Consider the following 25,870-nt stretch of genomic DNA (forward strand, 5'->3'; position numbering starts at 1 on the left):
AATTACAAATAGGGTAATTAATATAATCATACAGTAATTATAAAAAATATTAACTAATTGAGATAAAGAAACTAAAAAAAAAAAGATAAATAATGCAAAGATGTAACAAAGAAAAAAAGAAAAAAAAAGAAGAAGCAATAAATGAAAATTAAGTACAGAGATGTTTCATTGCTAAAACAGTAACTCACAGCTTCTTTCTCAGTGATGGGAAACCGATCAGCGCGCAAATCATGTAGCACTTGATGATACAGTAGCTCTTTCTCTACCGGATCATCCAGATTCATATATTGATCTAGGAACAAATGTTTCTTGAATAGAAAGAAGTGATGCACGTGCTTCCGTTGTGAGCTCTGTTGATTCTGCTGCGATGTCCTATATCGTTCCCACTTGGACATGACGTCGGCTATCTTCTCCTCAGGGATCAGTGATCGCTCGGTCGGTCCCAACACCTCGTAAATCGCATAGCCTAATGTAAAGAGAAAATGTAATAAATACCAATTAAGTAAATTTAGTATGAGACTGAATTACAAGAAATAAAATTAAAAAAATTTGCGATATTTCTAAATTTTAGTATTTAAAAATACTCCAGTATTGAAAAAAATTACAAAATGATATAAAAGAAACAACATACCCATAGCAGTTTCTTCGAGTCCTATCTTAGTTTTGATAATCTCCATAACATCCCTGGCAGTTGCAGATGGATGAAATTCGACGGCATGGTATTGGCCATCCATAAAGTGGAATCTCGCGTAGATCGGTCGGCGATTAATGGTGCACATGATCTCCTCGCGACTCGGTGGCCATTGCCGTCTTCGGGTGCCCTGAGTCTTATAAAGGCACTTTTCCGCGAATCTCGCGTACTTGCCCTCCTCGGTGACGTAATCGCTGGCGCATCGCTTCAAGTGCGCGATCAAGTATTTACGTATAACCTTCTGAGGCGGAAGAATCACGGAACACGCAAGCGAGAGCAATGCCCAGTGTCGCAGATTAACACGATTGTTCGGATCCGGATGATCCGTCGTTTGCTTGATTAATTGTAGATATAGCTCGCCCAGCAAGTTTTCCTTTCGTATGCAACGTTCCATGACAGTCTGTATGAGATTCACGTGCTCGTCTTCGACTCTGCGAACTGTGTCGCCGTTCTGGCCGAGTCCCGCGTATGTCAGAATCAACTGGAAGATACTTAAAGAGATCTGCTCGTCGGGATCTGGCAGTTTCGACAAACTCTGTGGTATTTGCTGTCTACTAAATGCCCAATAAGCGTACGGGAAGCCTTTATAGGTCTCGCCGTGATCGGCGCTTCCATGCTCTTGCCTGAGTTTCTCTATCCGATGTTTAGACAATCTACGGAGTGTGTTCCTGAGAAAACCGCCGCCGGAATCTTGCGGTTTCCTCAGGATTTCCGAATCGACTAGCGTTCGCCGACAGTTGACCAGATTGTGATAAAGCCTGATACGATCCTCGTTGGTGATACATTTGAGTTTCTTAGTGGGCACCTCATTCTCCGTGATCCAACCCGCCAGCGCCGAACAATAGCTAACTATCAGACTACCAATCTCGTTCTTTTGTGGGGTTTCGAATACGAAACATTTATGCGAACTATCGGGATTATGTCGCAGCAGCGAAAGCGTGATAAATGAGTCGCTCGGATCCAACATGATACTCTCGACGTCTTGATAACGATATTCGGATAAAACAAACTTATCGTCTGGCTTGATTAGCATGAGACCGTCACAATTGATACCAAGAATCAATTGGTTGCCGTAAGACCAATATCCTCGGTAAGTAACGTTGAACATTGTCGTGCCGTAGAGAGGATACTGCATCACGCAAGACAGATATAGAACTTTGGCCGCCAATTCCTTGCGCCCGGCTCCGTATTGCCGGTGCGCTTGCGCTATAATCGGCACCCAAACATCGTCGCCGCGAGCGCGACTGATTCTGTAAGGTAGAAAGCTGTCCACCTCACTGTAGTAATCCAGTCTGTCGTTATCCTTGGGATCTCCGAGAGATACTTGCGCCTGCAATCCTGCTAATTGCAGCGCTACTTTCTCAGATACTGGAAAATCGTCGCACTGGAAGAGAGATAAATAACGATAAAAAAACATAAAAGTTTCTTAGCAGATATTATAGCTAAGAAACCTCATCTCTTGTACCTTTACGACGTTGTAGACTGCTTGTGCGTACAACATATTAACTTCGACGGGATCCTGCGAGATTTCTCTCGGATTACGGAATAATCTTCGTTTAAAAACAAAGCGATTGTCGCCGCTGCCTAGAGTAGCGTTATTACCACGTCGCAAAGTTGAGAACGTCGATTGTGCGGTATTTAATTTGCATTGTTTCCTAAAACAAATGTTTATAATTTGTATAATAAGCTCTCATTTCGGATTACTATGCAAATCATTATTACACTTACATCTCCCATGCAGCGATCACATCATACAGATAATCGTGAGCCCGCACGTGTTCCTCTCCGTCCGGTCTGCTTTGATAGATGGCCCAACCTTCCAACGACCGAAGACCCAATTTTTCTCCAAGTTTGGCGACAGCATCAGCGGCCGTGTCTGTCGGATGTACGTCAATTGCTTTTGTTCTTCCATCCAGAAAAAAGAATCGGCAGACTATAGTACCCAATCGTCTCATAGCGGCGATCTCTACGGTAGACGGTGGATGTTGTCTGCAAGATACCTTGGTATTCTTGCAATTATCCACACACCATTGTACGTATTGTCTCAGCTTGCCTTCGAGAGCAAGATTCTTTTTTAGGAAGGAGACAAAATATTTGTAGAGTAATTTACTCGGTTGGAAGGCGACGATCGCTAAACATAACAGCAACCATACGCGTTCCGCCCATTCGGCGTTGGGATTGTTGGTCGCCTGACGCATGCATTGCACATAAATTTCGTCTCGTAATTCTTCCCGCTCGATCCCGTAAGCGATGATACTCTGGATCGTGGCTATCTCTTGATCCAGCTTCATCTCGCCGCGTATGTATTTACACAAATCCTAAGAAAGAAAAAAGAGACAACATAATATGCTATAATACAATATGCTATAAATCATAATATATTTCAATTATACATTATTTAAATTAAGTAAATAATAGTAAATATATCTACTTACCCTGAATACAGAACACGCAACGTTCACGTTATCGGGATCATACATATGAATATGTGAATTCGGGATGCTGGATCCTTTGTAGTACGTAACCATCTCGTATTTCGGGATGTACTCGATGCTCTTGCCGCGCGACTTTCTCGTTAGCGTGGCCATTATAGTGCCTTCTGGCGAACGTTCATGGCTGTTGAAATAATTTTGTGCAAACTCGACGATATCGTGATAAGTAGCCTCGTTCTCCTGTTCCTTCTTGTCCTCGAGTTCCTGCAATTTGCGTTCCACGCGGCACTTGCGCCGCTGCTCACGCTCGACCGGCAACTGCTGCGACACTGGCGGTTGCGATTGCGGTTGATCGTGACCGTTTTGTTGCGCCTGGGATATCATCGTCTGATGATGATGATGATGATGATGCGGATGATGGCCAGCAGAATTCGTTGATTCCGGCCTGGATGGCGGACTACCGGTAATTTCCTTAGTCATTTTGTTGTTCGGCGGCAAAGACCCGCAAGTTTCGCCGTTGACCATTTGACCAGGACTATGACTGCCATTGTGGACAATTGGACTGTCGAGATCGTTCTCCTCGCGCGGCAGCACAGACTCGTAAATCGGTTCGCCGTTATCATCCGACGAGTCGCCACTCATCGCTAAAGGTGGCGCCGGCGGAGGTGGCGGTGGAGGCGGTTCCGTGGGTTCCGGAAGACTCGGTTGACCGAGCTTGCTAGTACTCAAGTTACTCGCACTAGGTAATCGTTGCTGCAGAGATGTCATTTCCTGTCCGTTGATAGGAGAAGTGACTTTCGATGAATCGGCGGCCTTGGAATTTAATTCCATCTCTTGTTGAATGACAGTTTCTAATTCCACGTCTAGATCCTCGACCAGTTCGTCCATTTGCTCGCCGATCTCTTCGATAATTTGATTGCTCTTGGTCGATTGTACATCGGATAGAAAGGAGAATAGATTGTCGAGGTCTACCGATTGCAAATCTGAAGCAGCGGCCATCTTCGAGTTCATTTGCTCGGCCATCTGCGACAAGGCGGCAATCTCTTCCTGTGCTTTTCTGCAAAATCGAAAAGATATTACATTGTACATTACGGTCGATTAACATTCTTCCCGAAGATGCAAGTGCTGCACACAAGTATTACGATTAAAATAAATTTCGTATAAAGATTTAATCATGATTGTGATGCATTCGGTGCCATAATGGTATAAATTAAATTAAATTTTGAAATAATGAATTTAAAAACTTCAGAATAAGCAATTTCAATGATACAGATTGAAAATAAATTTTAGCTATAGATACAAATAATCTAATGTAACATGTACGATTTATAATGATTGCCGTAATTATATGGCTCTTTTAGTAAATATTAAAGTATCGAGCTTTAGGCTGTTGCGTATTTTTTGCATTCATTTTCTCAATTAAAAATATCTAATATTTGAATGTATAATATTTAGTATCATAATCGGTATTTATACATATATATTGTCATGCTCCCGTCTACATATCAAATTAGAAAGCGCTGATGCTTGCAAACGTTGAACTATACGCAACAATACTTGGCATGCAACGAATGCATGCCATTTATACGCGCACGTCATATGAGCTTCCATCGTTGAGAACTTACCCAGATTCCATCCCGACAATACCATTGTACTGCGTGCTACAAAAGGGACACAAGCCATTAACGTATGCAATCGATTCCACATAATTAATCGATTGCATCGGTTTTCTTACGCGAAAACTACTATTACTACTGTAAAAGTCAGTTAATGCTTGAGAAAATCGAATAAACTCTCCGTTTTCTCTTACCTCTGGCTTTCCTCCAACGCCTTCTTGTCTTCCATCAATCTTCGTTCTTTCTCTAGACGCTCCCTCTTTCTCATCTCCTCATCGACTCGTCTCATTTCACGTAGCGCAGCGGCCACTTCCCTTGCGAAGACACCTCGTAGATGACTTTGGATCACTATGGCAGCTCTGCGCTTTCGAATAAACATTATCCGTAACTTCCAGCCGCGGTACGCGTGTTGCACCTTGAGTGCTGAATCCTTTATACGCTTATATTCTGTCAGAGAGAAAGAGAGAGAAAATAATATATAACAATTATAATAATTTTCAAATAAATGAAAACAAATAATTTTGCTATATATATCAAATAATTTTACAGAAATGATTTTCGAATAAAAATTAAAAGGTTATAATAGAGTCGTAAGTAAAATAAAAATTTATGAAAGACAAAATGTACCTCGCCGTTTGACATATCCTCGCCAGATCTTCTGTATTACGATGGCGTTTCTCGTTACCATCTGATTTCTAGAGTCTTCTAAAGGCTCGTGCACGTAGCTTCTCAGAAATACTTTCGTTTGGCCGATCTGCCATTCAGTTTGCGGTATACCTTGTTTACTGATCAAATATCTGACTGCTTCCTTCTCGTCGCAGGAGAGCGAGGCTCGGCTCTTGTCTAGGCAACGATACCTCGCGACAAAGTCGTGAAACGACATGTGTATCGGAAAGCCCTCTTTACGTATGCGTATAATATCCAACATACCGAGATACTTGAGCTGGTCCAGCACAAGCTTCTCGTCGTAGTGATTGGCTATCTTCTCCATATTCGGCTTAATGCAGCGCGCGTACCACGGTGTCGTCGCCTGCAATACGTCTACTAAGGCTTGCAATTGATGTCGGAAAGAGTCACAGAGAGTCGGCTTGCCTTTCGACGTTCCCCGTGACATTGTTGTGGCCGCGCCACCGGTTGCGCGCGCAACGGTGTATCCCAATAGATCTTGATAGACGGAGATTTCCTGGACGAATTCGTTGGTGCTCCTGGACATAAAATCGAAGAATACGTCCTGTTGAACGTCCCGATTCTTATCGACGAAACCCTCGACGATGTACGTCACGCAACCGGCATAGTGTTTGACTCCAAATTCCTTTTCCCACTTTCGTCGATCATCCCCCTTCACATAGCACGGGTGATTCTCGAATTCCGCATGCAAGTTTGTCAGATAGGCCAAATCCGAGCCTTTCGGCATATGGCACTGCTCGGTCAATAATTTGAGAACACATCGCGGAGGCTTTTCGATTAGTTCGAGGCACATTGTGTTGTCCGTGAATGTAATGTGGGAATATTGGATCTCCTCTTGGCGATACTAAAAGCAAATTTATTCGATATTTACAGGAATAAAATATATGTATATTCTTCAATATAAAAAAATTCAAGGATAAACTTACAAGTTCCTGTTCCAACGCAAAAACATAGTGATTGAAGAACTTGTGCAGTTTCTCGTTTGTGTAATTGATGCAGAGTTGCTCAAAGCTGTTCAACGCAAAATTCTCGAAGCCGAAGATATCGAGCACCCCGAGAAATCGCGAGCTATCCTGGCCTGGATTCGTGCAATTGTTGATGTGATTGATGAGCCAGGCGAAAGTGCGCGAGTAAAGCGCCTTCGCCATTGCGTGCCTGTTCTCTCGTGCCTCCTGCACTTTCAACGGAATCTCTGTTATATTACCGCGAACATTTATCTGCCGTATCAGCACCACCCTGGTGAGATCCTCCACTTGAAGACCCAATAAAGGTGCCACCGTGTCGACTATGTTGCTGTCCTCTGTCGACAACTCGCATCTTTCGCCGTCGATGTCTTCGAAGTTTAAATTTCCAAGCCACAAGATGGCCGATAATACTCGGAAGATGCCTTCGCACATTTCCGGCGCAACCTACGTAGTACGAAGAGAAAGCGATTAATTATTTGATAATAATAGCAGTAAATTTCTTTCGACGAGAGCAATAGTCATACCTGAAGCACATTGAAGGCGAGCCTGAGAGCGTCGAGTTTCTTAGAATCAGAAATTCCATCGATCTTTACGCAGCCGGACTGATTGAGATATTTGTAATGACTAGCCGGTCGTAGCTTATATTGCTCTGCGAATTCCTTGTCTCTCGTGCCGGCCTCAACCAGCTTATAAAATACGTGATAATTGCGCTCCTCCGGGCTCTGAAAAGTGATACGGCTCTGCTCCAGCAGATAATCTTGAATGATGCATCCCTTGATCATCCACTTGTTGTCAAAGCACACTTGCATGAACTTGCCGAAGCGCGAACTGTTGTCGTTTCGCACCGTCTTCGCGTTGCCTATTTTCACAAATTAAATTTATTTTCTCGTCAATTGACATTAACTCAAACGTTCTAATTCTATTAAAATATCAGAAAATCTGAAATTCTCATCAAAGAGATTTTCTAGATTTTCCAGATTCCTTTAAATACGGAATTCGGATGAAAACGAGGTTAAATTCCAAAAATAAAAATCGGACTTGAAGAAGACTCTCTGACGTCGTTATTCCATGAGATGAATGAACGACACTAGACAGATGTGTTTTATTCATAAAACCTCTTTGCCCCGTGACCCACTTTGTTCCCCTTACCGTTGCATTTAACACCTGAGTTGCCGCCACGCTCGTAGCTAGGACTGCTACTGATGAATCGCGACTGTTTACCTCCAAACGCGATTATAATCTACTCTATTACCTCTATTATTTATTACAAATAGTATAGAATATTCCAAATTATTTTTAGGAAAATTTTCCAACGCAGATTTCTCGTACTAACTTGATATTAATTTCTTATTAGTGGAAATGTATCGTGTATGATTATATAGTTTATTACAAATATTCAATCTTTATAACACCACATAATCTGTGTATAATTAATATATATATTATAATATACATCCTTTGTTATTCTGTTCATTCATAAAGACCAATCTCTTAACAAACTTGCAATATCATAATACGATAATATTACATTATAATCGTTAATCGAGCCCGCCATTATGGCCGTATCATCGCGATATAATCAAGAAATCGATATCTCCTTTACTTCATTTTCATTACTTTCATTAATTTGACTAGTAATAAAAGACTGATCCATTATATTCTAATAATATGAATCAAGGCAGAGGTTTTTGAAGCGAAAGTTCTTTGGGATCGCGATAAATTCGCGTATAGGATGAGAAAGCGCGCGCACACGTGATTACGCGGATGTTATCAACGGATGTTACCGAATGCCTCGAGGATGGTATTGGCCTCCAGGATCTGCTGCTCCACCCACGTGTCGACGTTGCTGGTGACCGAACACAAGTACTGCAGGATGAACTTGGTGGTCTCGGTCTTGCCGGCCCCGCTCTCGCCCGATATCACGCAGGACTGATTGGTCTCGGTGTCCTGAAGAGACTTGTACGCCGCCTCTGCCAGAGCGAACACATGCGGCTCCAAGGCGCCCATTTTCTGCTCGTGGTATCGATTCACGTACTCCTGCGAAAAGACGTGCCCTTTTCGTGAAACGAGTTCCGGCCGTTAACGAGGTGCCGTCGCCTTTCTCCGCCTCGACCTCATAAGAATAGGAGGTTTTAAAAGCCTCGTCCGATTCGCGAACAGCGTTCTCGCTGTGCGAAAGACGAGAAGCGGACGCAATCTATTCTCCTAAAATGAAGAAAGCTTTATAGACGTTTTATAGCACGGCTATTGATGTTTAAAAGACTGTTGAAAAGTCTATAGAGAATCGATATATAAATTCATCTCGCGCTAAAATACAGCAAACTCTTGTAGCATCGAATCGCAAAATAAAAAAAAAAAAAAAAACTATATAATCCTTATAATTTTCAAATATAAAACAATTATATAATTTAATTATACAAGGTGTTCCTAATAGCTCATCAAGATTAAAATGGATTATTTATACAAATATCTCTCTTGCAAAGATGAAAATATTTATTCATAAAATATAATATTAATTTTGTGGATGATTTACGAGAGGTGGCCCTCATTTTCTGGTATCAAGTGTGCGAAATATAAAACGCAAGCGGATCGAGTGAATATTTTCATCTTTCTTCGTTCTTATGTTAGCGCAAAGAGAAAGGTTGAATTCTTCGTATAGTATGATTAGCTCTCGGTAATTATCCGCGATAATCCGATAGGGGTTTGAAAATATGTTGGCGGCGGATGTATCCCATCAGCCCCGGTAACCCGATTACTCGCGACGACACTCGATAGGCGCATGCATCGACGATCGAGTTCCCCCCTATCGCGGCCCCTCTTCGCCTTCTCCCTCGGGACGTATGTATGTATGTATGTATGTATGTAGGTACGCGATATGGTGCACGCGTATATATATACGCATGTGAGCTCTTTGCCCTGTCGGTAGTTTGTCTCGCGATCAAAGTAGTAGTGCAACCCAGTTTCGGGTCGGACCCCCCTTCCGTACGCCAGCCGAATGCGCTGGCGAATGTTCGTTCTTAATACAAGACGCGCTCGCCTGGAATTGCCACCAGTATGATAACGAGGGGATGCGACAAAACAGGCATTCCCCGGTGGTGGCAAGATTAATCGGCGGACGACGCGACGCGAACCTCGACGAAATCGGGATTAATGAAGGAAACGGGAATTAATGAACCGTTTTTCGAGATAGCGTTGCAAGTGATGTCGCAATTTTCCTTCGTCATGGCGCAAAGTCATTTATGCTCACGCTCCGTTTCCTCGCGCGAGCTGTCAATTTGACAGCTGTAAAAATTGTAGAGTACCTGGTCCGATTGAAATATCTTCGATCGGCTCGATATAATTCCTATTTCCTTTTTTTAATATTACTTATCTAATATTATTTTTTATATCATTATATTATTTATCAAGATTTATTATATTATTATATTATCTTCTTTTAATGTATCTTTTTAAACTTAAATCTATCTTATATGTATATACAAATCAATAATGTTGACTAATTTTTGAATATTAATTTTTTGCATTGCGCAAAAAATTTGATATCGCAGAGCGATATGAAACGTCTCGACACATAGCTGGCGAGTCACTTTCAATAGAAATGATCTCGAGATATGATTTGTGGAGATGGACTGCTCGAGATAAGCCGCGACGCGGTCTGGAGAACCCTTGAGAAAACAAGGGGAGATATAAAAATACGCGTGAAAGGACGCGTTCCAGGTGGCGGAGCTCCGGAAGTTTCGGCGCTCCTTCTTGGAAGAGAAGTAAACTGTGTGCATTCGCGCATAAATATTCGCCACAGTGTATAACGCTGTACTGTTTATAACATCGTATCTTCACGCTTCGCTTCATCTTTTAACGTTGAAAATTCTAAACTTTACACAATTTGCTTCTAAAGTTTAGAAATGTTTCCTTCATTAATCTTTCACAATTTACGTGTTCAAATTTCACAATGTACAATACTTTTCCGTGAATAAATTTTCACGTTATGTAATATATGATGTTATCGTTGCGCTAGATACCAATAAAATCAAGTCGATGAAAATAATATTAGTTAGAAAATAATATAAGTTATATAAAAAGAGATGCGTTTCTGAATGTATCGTCTAAACACGTTTGACATCTGACGTTTAAGAATGCGTGACGTTATTTACCAGCGCTCTTTTTAGCCTTAAGCCTCTCAAGCTTCTCGCTGTACACGGAGTCGTTGACGTTGGTATCTCAGGTGGAGGCGCAAAAAGGGATGTCGATTCCCCGTTCCATTTCGTTAGTGGGTCACGTCCATCGATCAGTATCGTTTGAACGAGAGAATTGAACGCGCGTCAATATACTCCGATAGAAACTCGTGTAAGATTTTCCCTTTCCAACGCAGGGGCAAACATAATAACCCGCGCCGAAATATTTCGATCGATCGATTATAGTCGATAACGATTCTGTTTATCTTAGTAGGATCGACAAACCTTGTTTGCCGTTTCCCTTTACAAAGGAGGGTTCGCGATAGGTACTTTGAAATCGAGTCTGGAAATGAAACACGTCGACCCACTTTCGGTACGTCAGCCTCTTTGATTATTACGAGTGTTGACTATTCATTAAACTATCCAATGTGAGGTTCAATCGATTGACCTAAATCGAATTACATCTAATCGTTTAATTAATTTTCAAGAAAATCGTCGATTTTTTCAAGCGTCGTATTACTATTTTACGCGATTTAATTTACATTTGCAAAGATTGAAATAATTTTCAATTTTAATAAAAGGCAGATATATATGAATATAGATTTGTATAAAATTTTTGTCCGTATAATTTGTATCAATAATAGTTCGTGTAATCGTATTACAACTGTGCAATCGTTGTGATTCGATACGTTTAATAAAAGCTCTATACGAATCCTTTGTACTTTCCGTCCATTAATATCGGTAAATATTTACGCAACTTTGATTGCGGGTAATAGGAATAGTAATCATTTACCTCGATAACGATTAGAGTATATTTGCTTACTTATAGATGCAATATAAAGTCGTTATATACATACCGATATAACATAATTTAATCGAATTTAATTATCCTTAACCCGAAAGTGAAATTCGGTAGCGATAAATCAATAAAAAATATTTGTTTTTGCGTGAGTGGTGATCGAATCGATCGTTATTCTTAAAAATTTTACTTTACAAAGAATATATTTTATGGTACAACTGTGTGTTGTTTTGTGTATAAAAAAGCATTATAATCTTTATCTTCGTATACGATTCTTGTTCATTTTATAAAATGAGAAATCAATGAAAACAATGTCGTGCATTTTTTATTCTTCAACTAGTAATGCCATATATATTAATTTATGACATGCTTATCTCGCTACGATTAACAAGAAAAAAACAATTCTGGTGCTTTTGCTGTGTACTTAATTGTAATGCATTTCTCTTTTGCCTTTATGGGTAATTCTGGTCTAATTTTGCGAGAAATCTATTTTGTCGAAACGGCTAGGTATTAAAGGTTTGGAAATTTTTGTGATACAGATGCGTTACGTGGAGTTTTTCTTATTTATCGTCATCGAGAATAGCATCGAATCCTCTGAGATCGTGGTTCGCGTCTAGATCATAGTGATCTCAATGGCGTAAAGATCTAGCAACGGTATCTTGGGGAGAAATGTGTGAAACTGGCGGCTCCGAGGCGACCACGGTGAGTCCCGAATCCGATCCGCGTTCTTCGGCGCGATCAATAACTCCGGGCGTGCACCAGCACGGCGTGCCACCCTTTTCCTTCGAGACCCGGCAGGGGGCCTCGGTTGGCGGTACCCCCGTCGTTGACCTTCGCAATCACGCGTGATACCGTAGCATGCAAATTTCTAGGAGCGCGCGAGAATATAACAAGCCGTGTAATATAAATCTGCTTGGGGAATAATCCATTTCTTTCTTTACGTTTACGTCCTAGAGTCGTACGTCAATCATCGGCGTTTGAAGGCAAAATAAGACAAGAATAAAGAAATATGAAAAATACTGCAAGAATGTGAAAATGTAATGAGAGAGGGAAAAAAAAAGAAACCTGGTTTCTTCCTCTCTTTCAATTCCGTCGTAACTAAGTTTAAGAGAGAATACAGGATGTCCCCCATCTTTTAAAAATTCTCCTACCGAACGGATGCACGTTGCGGGCAAAGTGCTATAAAATGTATAAAGCGTCTCGAGCGAGCTTGTTCCCGAATGCGAGACAAAGTAAATTTTATCGCCGCACTTCGGCAGTTCCCACCATCCAATCCAGTTTGCCCTCGCATGCATCGCTGCTCGTGCGCTTTCCGTAACGCGCACAATTGCACAGAATAAAAATAATTTTCTTCATAACAAATTGAGAGATTCGCCTACCATCTGTTAGTTTAACATAAAATCTTTCTTGCGGTGAATTATTGTAATAGGGAGAACCTCTCCTCTATTCTTCATCCGAGAAAAATAATTTTAAAAATATTGAAAATATACGATTAAAAATATATTACGGCCAACGAAAATGACGCAACTTCTTAAGACGCAACTTAAATTTTAGCTTCGATTTATTTATCCTTCAATTTAATCCGACGATCTCTTTTTCGAGGAATTTGTCTCCCGTGATAAAACATTTTCCTTCCCTCCTTTCAAGTTTAATTATTAGTCAAAGTGTCTGCCATCAGTCGGTTTCCCAAAAATAATTCGCCCCTGATCGAAGCAAGCGCTCCGAGACATAACTATGGACGATGAGTCTGCGGTACACGAGGGAGCGAAGCCGGAGCAACACGTGCACCCGAAAATAGATGCACCGGGGGAGGATGGAAGAGGATGGAAAGGAAGTGCATTGCTCGGTTATCGAAAGCGTGCGCTTAGCGTTCCGCTGGATAAACGAGGGTAATTTATCGTCGATAAACTCCGAACTCCCTCTGAGCTTTGGTTCACCTCCGATAGCGATTAAAGTCGCGACGCTATTCCGCGCGAACGAATCAATTCCGCGTAAATGAGCGCTTCGATTGAACTAATTGTTAACATCGTCATTATCGCCACGAGGAGAAACGAGGAGTCGAGCGTGCTTATCGCGCGGGTTTCGCTTCGTCAACGTGACCTAGAAAAATCGCCGTTCAAGACCAGTCGCTCTCGCCGTTTTCGCGAGTTATCTCGGCATAAGCGCGACGCCGTTTCCGTTTCCTGTTTTCAAGACCGATACGATAAAAGCATCCTGCCGCGGCACGCTTTACAAATTTGCAAACCTGCTCACGGAAAAATTCATTTCTGAGCACGATAATCTCACATTCGACGAAGAAGCACGTTGCGAGATAGGATCCGAAAACGATACATTGTAAAAATATAATATTTGAATATATATAGTTTTGAATTTCTTTAACTCTGAATTTATTTTTCACAATGTAAATATTTGCTCTCGATAAAATTAATCCTAAATTAATCTTGAGTCTTTTCATTTTTAAAGTTTCTCAAAATTTTCTCAAAATAAATATATAAAAAATATATAATATTTAATTTTTCAAGATATTTCAAATATGTAATTTTCTATTTTTAATTTGCACTCTATTAACGAGCGACTCGAGCGAACCATATTATATCCGTTTGATATGGAATGTTTAGCGAAAAGATATGAAAACTTTGTAAAGGATGTATAGCAAATTTAAAATGCTATATTAACGTTACATTATAAGGAATGTTGAAGAGTTCGCTAAACAGCTGCTTCTGGTTTCCGCAGCGCATCGTTATGGTAAGATCAGTTGTCGTACGCGGAAAGTGCGTCGGACGAGAGCAAAAGATTCGTGACAGCAGTTTTAATCTTTCACACGTGACGGTTTATTTCCCTTAGAAGACTGACGCGTGCAGCGCCTACAATTCTTTTTCAACTTTCATCGCCGGCGGCGTCGTCACGCATTGTCGACTGATATTTACTATTCCTCATCCGGTACTTCCGGTTTTTGTCAGCCGCAGGAAGCGTCCGACATGCCGTAAGGACGGACAATTTATCGAGCTCGGTCTATCGATCGCGTCGACGATAACATGTATCATTGTATCGTGATTCTATACGTTTTCTTTCCCAAATCCCCAAATATATCCAAGTATATCCAAATCAATGAGATCGCGACATGAATAAATAATTTATTAAAATACAAGCAGCATGTCGGTATCATATCTACGTCGTCATCAAGCAACATTTCGCACATAATATAATATTCTAATAATAATAAAAAATATTCTCATATTCTATTATAATTATCGTGGCATTTTTTCAATCTTAATAATATTTTATTTATTTTATATTATTTTTGTTTAATAATATAGGACGATCTAGAGAAGGAAGAAGTTGGAAGTATCACGTGCAAAAATTACATCAATGACACACTGAAAATGATAGAGACATAAACATAAACGGTAAATTATAGAATTTATTAAATTTCTCTTATTTTTCACTTGTTATATAAAATTCACGCTTCGTGATACAGTTATACGTGATTTTTAGCGTTCGATTTATTTATTATACGTAATCAAATTAATTACTCACATTTGTGTAGTAGTCCACTTCCTTGTAAGGGTTCACAGCAACCAGAATGGATCCCGTGTACGTCTGTGTAAAATAGTAATGTCTATGCTAAGGAATATCATTGCTCAAATAACACTTCATTAAATATCCTTTTGTCAGCTATTCCATTAAATATTAAAACTAATATATCAGTATTAGCATAGAGAGTGGGCGTCATCGACTAAAAATTGCCGTTGACATTTTTCCGCGTTCATAGACATGACATACTGCCCTTTATGTCACAATGCGACACTCTTTCAACGAAGATCCTCGATTGATGTACACAAAGTAGACGACAAAAGCTGTTCCAGAGAACTCGAACCACACAGATAAAAACACGTGACCTTTTAAACGTGACATACCTTAATTGCGATCGCTCGTTTTTCCCTAAATGATTTTGTTTTATAAAGCGTGAACAGAAAGTTATACTAATTTATTTTTATTACCTGCCCTATAAAAAAACTGGAAATTATTCTCTCTCTCTCTCTCTCTCTCTCTCTCTCTCTCTCTCTCTTATATTTTGAAAAATTTCATTTCAACAATAAAAATCGTCAATAAAGAAAATAAAAAAACAAACAATAAAAATTTTATTTTATCTTTAATTTCTTTATTGTTAGTCTCGCAAATAACTCGATTAATAAATATTGAATTAGAATTCTATGAAAATAAGATTCCCTTTAAATTCACGAAGAAATATCGTTTGATTCAAATTTCACTTTTCGATCATCAAGTTTATCTTCATTTTCCATTTCCGACTGAACATGAGTGAATCAATCATTAACGTATATCGACGTTTTCGTTAAAAAATATAAAGTTGCTCAAAGATTATAAAATGTAGATTGCAAAATGTAAATAATCTATTTTAAAATCATCCTGTGTTGTCATATATAAAATTGCAATAATATTACTTTTAGAATTAGAAAAATAATAATGGATTATAAGACGGGCTCAGAATTGCATCGCGCGTTCTCGTATGATCGCTAAAATATTATCACAGAACTCTCTAAAAAGAAAGAGAGAAGAACATCGCTCTATCCCTTGCATAATAACTCGAGGATGACATGTTTCCATCGACACACGGGGGAGAAGGTTCTATAATGACGTCACATTCGAGGGTTGGTATCTATAGGGGGGGATGACTCATAGCTGGATGCTACACCGTAGCAGAAAGAAGAAGGGGGAGGAGGGTATACCTATAACCGTACACCCTTCTGTAATATTCGAGACGAGCGAAGGGTGATGATCTACGCCCGGAGGTTCAAAATTCGTTTCGGACAATAGTAAATTAACCGTCGAACCGTTTGGCTTTCGCCTAAATTAATATTAAAAAAAATATCCAATATATTTTAAAATATATAGATCGAATAAATAATAAATTTTTCTGAAAATACGAAATCTTTAAAAACAAGATATGTTAAAGTTGCAATAGCCCATGATAAAATGTAAAGAAAAACCTAAATAATATAAAAAGATTTTATGCGATTTTATGTGATTTTTGGAAAAGTTACGCATTAGATAATATAATATTTTTAATTATTATTGCAACTTTATATATATAAGAAGATAATAGAGACATAATGGCGAAGAATATAAATATTTTTTTTCTTCCTCTTCATATTAAAATAAGCTTTTATGAGATATCGCGATACGCTTATATTTTATACTAAATTCTATTTTTCATATCGAAGCAAGTGTATAAAAATGCACGCGACATCAATGCATCGTCGCATATAGAACCCAGTGACCCGTAAGTGGTTGCGGGGTTCTCAGTTAGAGCCTAGTTCAACCTCTACAGAAACCCCGTTATTACCGACGAGAGAGGGTGCAACAATTTAATTAACTTTGCGGACACGCCTCGTGCAGCCTATCGGTAGCTTCTTGATTTACGTTCTCGGCACACTAAAACCTCAAGCTTAATTACAAACAGTTTGTCGATCTGCCGACGAGTTTATTTGAGAGATAGGAGAAGAGCGGAAGATAGGTCTCCTTTTCCGCGTCGCGACAATTTCTGCAGGAAAGGTTTCGGTCGGTCGGAACTTTCAATTTCCTTCGCGAGATTGCTGACACACCTCAAAACTACATCGGATCGTTGCAATTAGCTTCGATCTTCTACTTTAACGAGATTTCAGATCGAAACTTTGTTGCTGATAAACAGAGGGAAGAGAAAGAGAGAGAGAGAGAGAGAGAGAGAGAGAGAGAGAGAGAGAGAGAGAAAGGGGAAAGCAATATTCGATAGGATGATCGTTCTAATACCAAGTAAAAAGACATCTTTTACTTTCAATTTCTTGAACGCTTCACAAAAAAATACGGCATTATAAAGACTCAGCTATCCTCATTGATTATATTATATTCACTATTTTTATGTCCAAGGCTTAGAACCAATTTAACTTGGAATAAAAAATATTCTCAGTTTATGATGACACAAATATACAAAAATAAATGTTCGAATTAAAATATAACAAAAGCAATTTTATATATTTTTACATTTAAATGTATATATTATTTTTACCAGCATGCTTCTCGATTAAGCATAAAGAAGTAAAAAGAGAAGACAAGAGAAAAAAAAACACACGCACAAAGAGAGCGAGAAAGGATATAATAATAAACTTACTAATATATTTTTTTTTAATTAAATCACTTGTGAAAACGATTCGACAATTTCTCTCCTTTTGACAGTCGCGTTCTAATTTCAGAGATAATCTCTCGTACTACAATTAAACGACAATAACAGCGGTCGTCTGGTTCGACGAACACGATTATACAGAATCACGATTACATTTTAATTTAGTCGAGCGTGCACAAAATCGGGAAGTGGTTCGAGTGGAGCTTCGTCGATGGACCGAATGTCGTTCGTTCCTTTACGCGTGTTTTTCCACGTACACCCGTGTTCCTACAGACACGGATACTCGCATGCAAGGGTAGTCTGCTCTCATTAACCTCTCTCGTTGGCAGAACGCTCTTACAAAGCCAGTTTGAATTGCACTTGTCGTGGAGGCGGAGATGGATGCGAGAGAAACGGAGGGAAGCGATCTCTCTATTACCGGGCGCGAGAGAGTAAAAAAAAAAAAAAAAGAAAAAAGAAAAAAGAGGTATGCGATGAGGAGCGAGAGGGTGAATGTCTGGGAGAAAATCCATCGATGCGAATAAATTAGGCCACTTGCTCTGAAAAGGGTTGATAGAGGCTGATGAAGCCAGACGGTAAGAAAAGCGCTTATTTATCACGCGCGACGGATGACTGGATGACTTCGGTCTCGTTCCTTAACCCCTTATCCAAGCGACCTACATTTGCAATGCTGGATTACCGAGACCTCCGATACTGTCGCGACGATTTTGAATGGGTCCCGTTTCTGTAAATGACAATTAATATAATATACCATATATAACGAATAGTATAAATGTTAAATTTCACGCATCCCCCTTTCCTGGATCAAGATAAAAATTTTCACATGTAAGTGGATCTCGAGATTCTTTTTTAATATTTACATTTTAAAATAGATTAAGAATAACAAATAATAAACAAAAGATTATACAATGTATAGTCCAAGCAATATGTACAATGCAAGCCGACCCGTAGCTTCTATATTCAACGTACAAGAGGCGTTCTCGACTTGGCCGGCAGCAAAAGCTGTCCTTACCAGCTGCGAATCTCATTCGCAGCCATGACGGCGACAAGAAGTGGTCGACAACGGGGATTTGAAAGAACCGAGAGATGTGAACGGGCCGCTTTACGAGCCGTTTAATTTTTCGATTACATCAGGGCGACAAAAAAAAAGAACACGTGTGTTTGTGCTGACTAGACAAAAAACTCAACTCGTGAGAAACAAATCCCGTTCCTTGTCTTTCCATTGGATGCAACACTTTCTAATTAAGAAGACACCGACGAAGAAATTATAGTGAAACTATAAATTATTTTGTCAAGTGTTTTGAATATTTTATCTACATAAATATAATATATATATAATTATATTTGCAAAATATTTCATACAAATATTTTTAATATTGTACAACTGATTTTGCAAACTTGTTAGAAAAACCGTTTCTAGAAAAAAAATTAATAAAATATGTATTGTTGTATCCGAGTGAATTTATTGCGGTATATCGCGACTCACTTTTACATTCGCTCTCGCGTTTGCTCAAATAAGGAATGTTACTAATTATTAACATAAAACGACAATTTTAATACAACCTGATAATACAAACAAATATCTCAATAATACTATTATTTCGTTAAAAAAAAATTATGTATTGCGTTTCCAGCAATATCGTAGACATTTATCTATCAACTTGTGTCGTTTCAATCTGACATGCGACAAAAGATTAGTCTAAGCACATCATCCCACACGCCATTTATTCGAACGGATGTCGTCGCGTATACGAAAAAGTGTCCACTAACGTATAAATTGTCGGCGATCTAAATCGTTGTCTTTATCGTATATTTTGTACCTCTTATTTAACTACGAGATACGATAATTCCTTTATTCGAAATTTCGACTATCGTTAATTTTATCGATGTGCGAAGAAGGCCTCGCGATTTATCTGCATATTATTGCGTATCCGACGTACCATTTTTGGGGGAGATCAAGGGGGACAAAGGGGGTTGACAGTGGGTCGTCGCAGTGTCGGTCGTTGGGTCGTTGGCAAATCCAAGCCGACGAAAGATGAATGGGTCTGGCCCCGGGGTGATTCGCCAGCTGACTGGGGTCGTCATAGCAACGCGGCAACCCAGGAACGATCCTTGCCCACCCCTGCAATATTCATACGCGTCCACTCTTGCCGTCTTTCTCGACCGATTCATTTTTTCTCCCCTGTTCGCCGATCTCCTTTTCAGGACAAGATCAGTTAGTCTCTTGTCGCTCACCTGCCTATCCCTCTGTCTATCCGCCTATTCCAACGAACAGATAAACAAAGGGAATCGAGCAGATATTATGTCACTATCAAGGGTATTTTACTTTAGAGCCATATTTGGAATTTATCTCCCTCATTGCGCATTCAGAGCGAAACGCGCTCAATTTTTGAACTTTAGAAACAAAATCAGAATAATTATAACATTGAAATAAAATCATTATATTATTCCCCATTAATAATAGGTTTTTTAATAATATTTCTTGACATCTGCTATATAAAAGTTACTGCTAAATAAGTTTAAAAATTATCAAGCTTGCCATTGATAAGAAAAGATAAAAGAAAGGATACATATATCTGGTCTCTGCTATACCGAACTTGAAGATTCCGATTAATACCAGTCTCGTCGATGTCGCTGATAACTGTCATGTCCGGCACACCGCATTCAGGGCTTGAGCCTAAAAAGTAAAGAAGAAAAAAAGATGTTAGAGATGAATTGTAAGAAAGAGAATTGTGAAATTGCAAATATCATTCATAAAATAAGATATTAAAAAGCTTTTTTCTAATTATATACTATACGTATATTTAAGCGCTTATATCCTATATATTTAATAAATATACTCATGTATGTGTGTATTATTCACGTATAGTATTTTTTTTCAAATTTCGTTAATTTGTTGCTATTTCCCAGATTCGTATAATTTTTTAATATTAATAGGTTGATACATTTCCTTTTAAACAGTTCAAATTCAGATTTGACATATATTGACAATGAATAAAAAATTATAATTAACAAAATCATAAATTTGAAACTAACGAATTAGTAATTAACGAAGGGTATCACATCTTTGCCGATTGTATGACACTTCTGGCTAATACTGGACTTTATCTAGATTACATTTCTAGGGCGAACTCTCTCTTACATATCAAAGGAAGCCGTGTTTGACCACCTGTTGTCTGGCAAATGTGAGTGACAATTATGCCACTTTGAGAGCAAACAGTTAGATAATTTCGGCCATTCCTTAACACCCTGAAACCTCTCTCTCTCTCTCTCTCTCTCTCTCTCTCTCTCTCATACAGTTATGCAATTTATTTATAAAACTCAAATTCACGTTAATTCTAGATATTTAAAAATAAATTACGCCTTTTTGTATTAAAGTTAGTGAACAATTTACGATATCGTAGACCTGATTTTCATTATAAATATCCATAAAATAATAAATGTCACGAATTACAAGATTAATTTGCGAGATAATAATTTTATTGTCGATCATTATCCCGTTATACAATATTTCGCTCTTCCGGTGCTTCGAAATCAATTTGCGACAATGATGGTGCGACGCGAAACGCCTCGAAGAAAATCAAAATCGTGTGGTTCTCGCTTTATCTCAACGATAATCCACGTGCCGTCTCGATCCGCAAGGTGCATCTCGATATGCACACGCACCTGCGATCGCACCTGCACTGTCCAGCTGCCGCAGCGTAAATTTCAAGGTCGCGATTAACGGGAATTTGCTATGGACCCGCGGCTAACTATTGGCAAAATTCGAAACCTTTCCAAAATGCAAACAGGCCATGCATCCTGCGCTTTTCCTAATGCTTCGTCGTGTATAATTTCGTTTGGGAAATTACGAAATAAAAGTCGGCTTCGTTATCTCTCTCTTAATCTATGACTAAAATCATGCACAATTAACGTGGCATAGTTTGGTAGTGACGGCATCGAATTGAATAATAATGATTCGGAAATCTATCAGCTAGATTTAATTTGAAGAGAGAAAGAAAGAAAGAAAGAAAGAAAGAAACGGGAAAAGATTACATTATTTAATTAATATAAAATTAAACAAATAAAATGTAACAAATTGTATTTAGAAAATCAGATGTACTCGGGTATATGTATTTATAAAAAAATCATATTTATTGCGCTATTTTATTTAAATATTATTCTAAATTGGGTTTCTGAAGAGTTGCTTAAAAAAAAAAAAAAAAAAAAAAAAGTTAATTTAATTAAACAAGTTGAAAATAAAAAAAGTTAATTAAGTTAAAGTTAATTACAAAATATGCATATATCAATATTATTCCTTTTGTAGTAATTACACTCTTTATTATAATATCATTCACTTTCTATCTTTACTTTTTTATACGCCTATCTCTAACCCGCGATAAAACGACGCGTCGTACTTTTTTTTTGTCATCTCCATCCATTTCCCAAACATCATTGAAAGATATCTACTCTTGAATGTCTCTACATGAAAATTATTCTTTCTATCGCGTGTGCGCATTATGTACAATTCTAATTTTAATGCGTGTAATAATTTAATTTTCTCTCATTTAAATTATAATGGCCGTAATGAGAGATACGAACGTACTGCGATTAAAGAAAAAAATCAAATTTTTAAAATTTAAAAGTCGTTCCCAATATATCGAACATTTGCATCTTTAATTAAATCTAAATAAGAATATCGACACAATTCCAATTTAAAATAAAAATTCGATTTGTATATAAATATCATTCCCATATATTAAACTTGACGCGAGACACGAATAATTTTTCCAACTGTTTTAATCTTTATTATTAGATAAATCTTTTCATCCTCATTTCCAAATAAATCCTCGTAAAATTATCCTCGATTCTCGCAACGCAAAGAAACATAAATCGCAAATATTATAAGATTAGAATATATGTATATATGGCAAGAAAACGTTGTGCAGAACGAAGCGCAATCACGAACGATTGCTAACCGAGAAAGGGAATTAAAATGCACAACTGGCATGGGTAACACCACATGGCGTAATTGCCATCATATACGTGTAATATAATGGGTGCGATAGTAGTAGTTGTATACAGAAAGGAGCATATAATTCTCACGGGAACTTATCCGGGCCAGAGGAAATGCGTTCCCTTGGATTCGCGTGACGGAAAGAAAGTGATGGTTATGCGTATATTCGTCATATCTCGAGGCGATAAAATATTCAATTACAGGGTATGTAATATATTAGAAGTCGTTCGTATTCAGCTGCCTCTTTCAATTAAAATATTCTCGACAAATCGATTCTTTCTCAACGAAAATTCAATGTTCTCGCAATCAGATTTAATGCTATCTGCGGATAAATATTGTATTATCTATCTTCGGATAAACAAATTAATTCAAATCGCGAGTAAAGATAGTATATCCGATATATTCAACATCCCTATCTTGTCTATCTTGTTTGAACGTAACTTGATTCAATTTAATTCTTCATTTTAATTGAGTTTAGTGTCCATAATTTTAATTGTCGCCCGAGCACAAATTATAAGAAAATAAATTCTGCTACATTAAAATTTACTTGAAATTACAAAGGAATTAATTATCTAATAAAAGATAATTTACAAAAATATCACTTGGTTTGCTGACTATTTTCAATATAATTCTGCATTCTTAGATCACTCAATCGCGCTCCTTGAATTCCTATTAATGTTCTAGGAATTCGTCGGACAATCCATAGTTAGATGAAAGCGTTGATATTATATCCAAATTTCCAGATGACGATAAAATTAATTCCGCGTGACCACTTTTTCGATATTACACGTAGCACGCGATGATTCACTTGACGAGCATACCGGAATACCGGGGAAACCTGCTCTTTAGAATGTCACCGATGACTCATTGGCCCTAGAAAACGAGATCCTGACACGATACGCGAATACATCTCTCCCGGGGAAAGTTTCTTTCGTCGAAGTACAATTTCCTGGAAAACTGACTACGCTGATAGATAATATTAACGATCGCGAATTAGTGACATGTCTCGTGAATATTTCGTTAACAGTCCGAAAAATGTAGAACGAGTCGTATTCCGTCAAGCACGCGATAAATCAATTTACAACGTATGCGTATATTAATTAATTTATTTCTCATGCGTGTGTGCTGTATACTTAGGTGAAATAAAAAATTTTTTTCAGAAATCGAACGCGCGTAATTAAAATAATAGACAGTGTACAATGTTTATTGAAATTTTCGCGCATTTATTTTCTACTATGATACGTGGCTAAATACAGAAAGTATTGTATAAAACGCGATAAGAATTACGCCATAAATAACGACGATTTATGTAATTGTAAAATTTATATATCTTTAATATCATACGGCAACGCTGACAATCAGAGGGTACAACGCAGTGTTACTTGTATTATATGTCAAACCGTCATATGTCACGCGTTTCACACGTGTCGACGCGACGTCTTTTACGGAGTGACTAGCTGCTTTGTATTCGCGACGGAAGATCTATACCGAGAATGTATTTACATATATATATATATACAATACGCAATCTTTTAAGATATACATTGCAAGCAACTTTATCAGTAACAGTGATATGTTCGATAAAGATGTCGTGAATGCCGATTGTGTGTGTACAGTGTATGCTCGAGGTAGCATGCCGACAAGAATCCTTTCGCGGTTTTACGTCACCGACATAGAGCTTATCATGGTTCCCTTCATATTCTAAACGAGATTCATATTTAACGTAATTTAATTTAATTCAAACACGTTTAAATCGTGGAAGAAAATCTTACTGGCGCGATACCCTGTCTTCAGTATTAATGAATATAATTAATATAAGATATGCAGTAACGCGCGACTGCAATATATTGCACATCAAATTGTTGCAATTGTCATGGGTAAATCTTCGGAAAATCCATTTATATGAAATAATGGGTAAGAATATCCAATTCTTACGTATATTTGCCTCCTGAACACGAATGTGAAATTTAAAAATGGCGAACTCGCAAATCTAAGAAAAACGCAAAAATCCAACCAAATCCGGGTAAACTTTCGGAAAACCAACCTATATGAAATAATGGATAAGAATACCCAATTCTTACCATATGTATTTTTGCCTTCTGAATGTGAAACTCAAAAATGGAGGTCGGACTCGCAAATCGAAGGGAAACGCAAAAATCCAACCAAACGCGAAAATTCAACCCATGAAAAATTCACACGCATACATTTTCTCCCCCCCCCCCCTCCACCTACGGGGGGACTCCACTTCCGGAAGGTATAATCTAATCCAAATTCATATCCCAGGGGTGAATTGTTACTAATAAAAATCCCTCAGACATGGTTCGAATTTTCGCGTTTGGTTGGATTTTTGCGTTTCTCTTCGATTTGCGAGTCCGATCGCCATTTTTAAGTTTCATATTCGTGTTCAGGAGGCAAAAAATACATAAGAATTGGATATTTCATATAGGTGGGGTTTTCCGAACGTTTTCCTTATCATATAGTTACGCGTTTTTTTTTTTTTTTTTTTTTGGACGTAATAATACGCCGAGAGCATCACGCTATCGCGATACGGAATATTTTGCTGGTCGTTGATCTCGCGAATGCCCGCGTGAGCTACGGTGGAGTTTTTTTCCCCACTGCTGTTACGTTCCCTTGACTTTTGTGTCTAATGACTGCGTGTACGTACGTACGCGCGTGCCAGAGCTGAGATCGCGAGACACGCGAGAGAATGGGATCGCGCGAATCGATTGGGCATCGAAGCGGCGAAAGTCGCCCCGCGAACTTGACATCGCGCTAGTCAATCAGCTGTCAGACGAAGCTCATATGTCGCCGCTATCCCTGCCATCTGCCGCTATCGCATCCTCGTTTTCAATATACGCGAATCATCCCTCGCGCGTTAACGGATATATAAATTAAAAAAAAGAGAGAGAGAGAGAGAGAGAGAGAGAGAGAGAGAAAGCGCAACTCGCTTCATTTGTAATTTGATTTTTCCTACACTTAAATAGATATACATTTAAACGCTATTTAAATGCTTTACGCTGCTTCTCGATATCCGAGGAGTACAAGAGGCAATTTAATTTTATACCCTTTAAAGGCAAGTAAAATATTTCTGCGGTCACGGTAATGTAATTACACAGAAGGGAAGTTATGCGAGGAAAGACATTCCTCTCGCGAGAAAATACGCGAGTTCTTTTTTTTTCTGGTTAGTGATGAAACCGAAATAATGAATGGCGCTTTTTACCTCGCGATTCTAGATTGTATGGCGCGGCTATAAATTCTCGAGACGCATATTTCTTCCTCGAGTCCGATGAACATTGGAAAAACACTTGCGGCGAGACGGACGGTCGCGGTAAGA

At 38.5% G+C, this 25,870-nt stretch overlaps 1 protein-coding gene across 4 annotated transcripts in view; it reads right to left on the reverse strand.

Moving 5' to 3' along the window:
- Positions 1-25,870, reverse strand: part of Myo81f (Myosin 81F) — a 31,512-nt gene that overhangs the window by 4,331 nt on the left and 1,311 nt on the right. Inside the window, exons 1-14 of one of the 4 annotated variants that reach the window (XM_070316220.1) lie at positions 25,757-25,804; positions 20,111-20,217; positions 14,900-14,962; positions 8,176-8,428; positions 6,916-7,250; positions 6,353-6,835; positions 5,367-6,270; positions 4,934-5,186; positions 4,749-4,784; positions 3,127-4,180; positions 2,420-3,009; positions 2,157-2,346; positions 632-2,075; positions 189-466 (exon numbers count right to left, since the gene is read on the reverse strand). In XM_070316220.1, coding sequence (XP_070172321.1) covers positions 189-466; positions 632-2,075; positions 2,157-2,346; positions 2,420-3,009; positions 3,127-4,180; positions 4,749-4,784; positions 4,934-5,186; positions 5,367-6,270; positions 6,353-6,835; positions 6,916-7,250; positions 8,176-8,428; positions 14,900-14,962; positions 20,111-20,188 — 5,961 coding nt within the window. In that variant the 5' untranslated portion in view covers positions 20,189-20,217; positions 25,757-25,804. Of the gene's footprint in view, positions 1-188; positions 467-631; positions 2,076-2,156; positions 2,347-2,419; positions 3,010-3,126; positions 4,181-4,748; positions 4,785-4,933; positions 5,187-5,366; positions 6,271-6,352; positions 6,836-6,915; positions 7,251-8,175; positions 8,429-14,899; positions 14,963-20,110; positions 20,218-20,682; positions 20,794-25,756; positions 25,805-25,870 lie in introns of those variants that run through there. The other 3 variants (XM_070316221.1, XM_070316218.1, XM_070316219.1) reach the window with 3 other exon arrangements.

Source organism: Polyergus mexicanus, unplaced genomic scaffold (genome assembly GCF_030449975.1).
Source record: "Polyergus mexicanus isolate NDT 795.1 unplaced genomic scaffold, iyPolMexi1.0 SCAF_3, whole genome shotgun sequence".
In the NCBI taxonomy this organism is placed as follows: domain Eukaryota; kingdom Metazoa; phylum Arthropoda; class Insecta; order Hymenoptera; family Formicidae; genus Polyergus; species Polyergus mexicanus.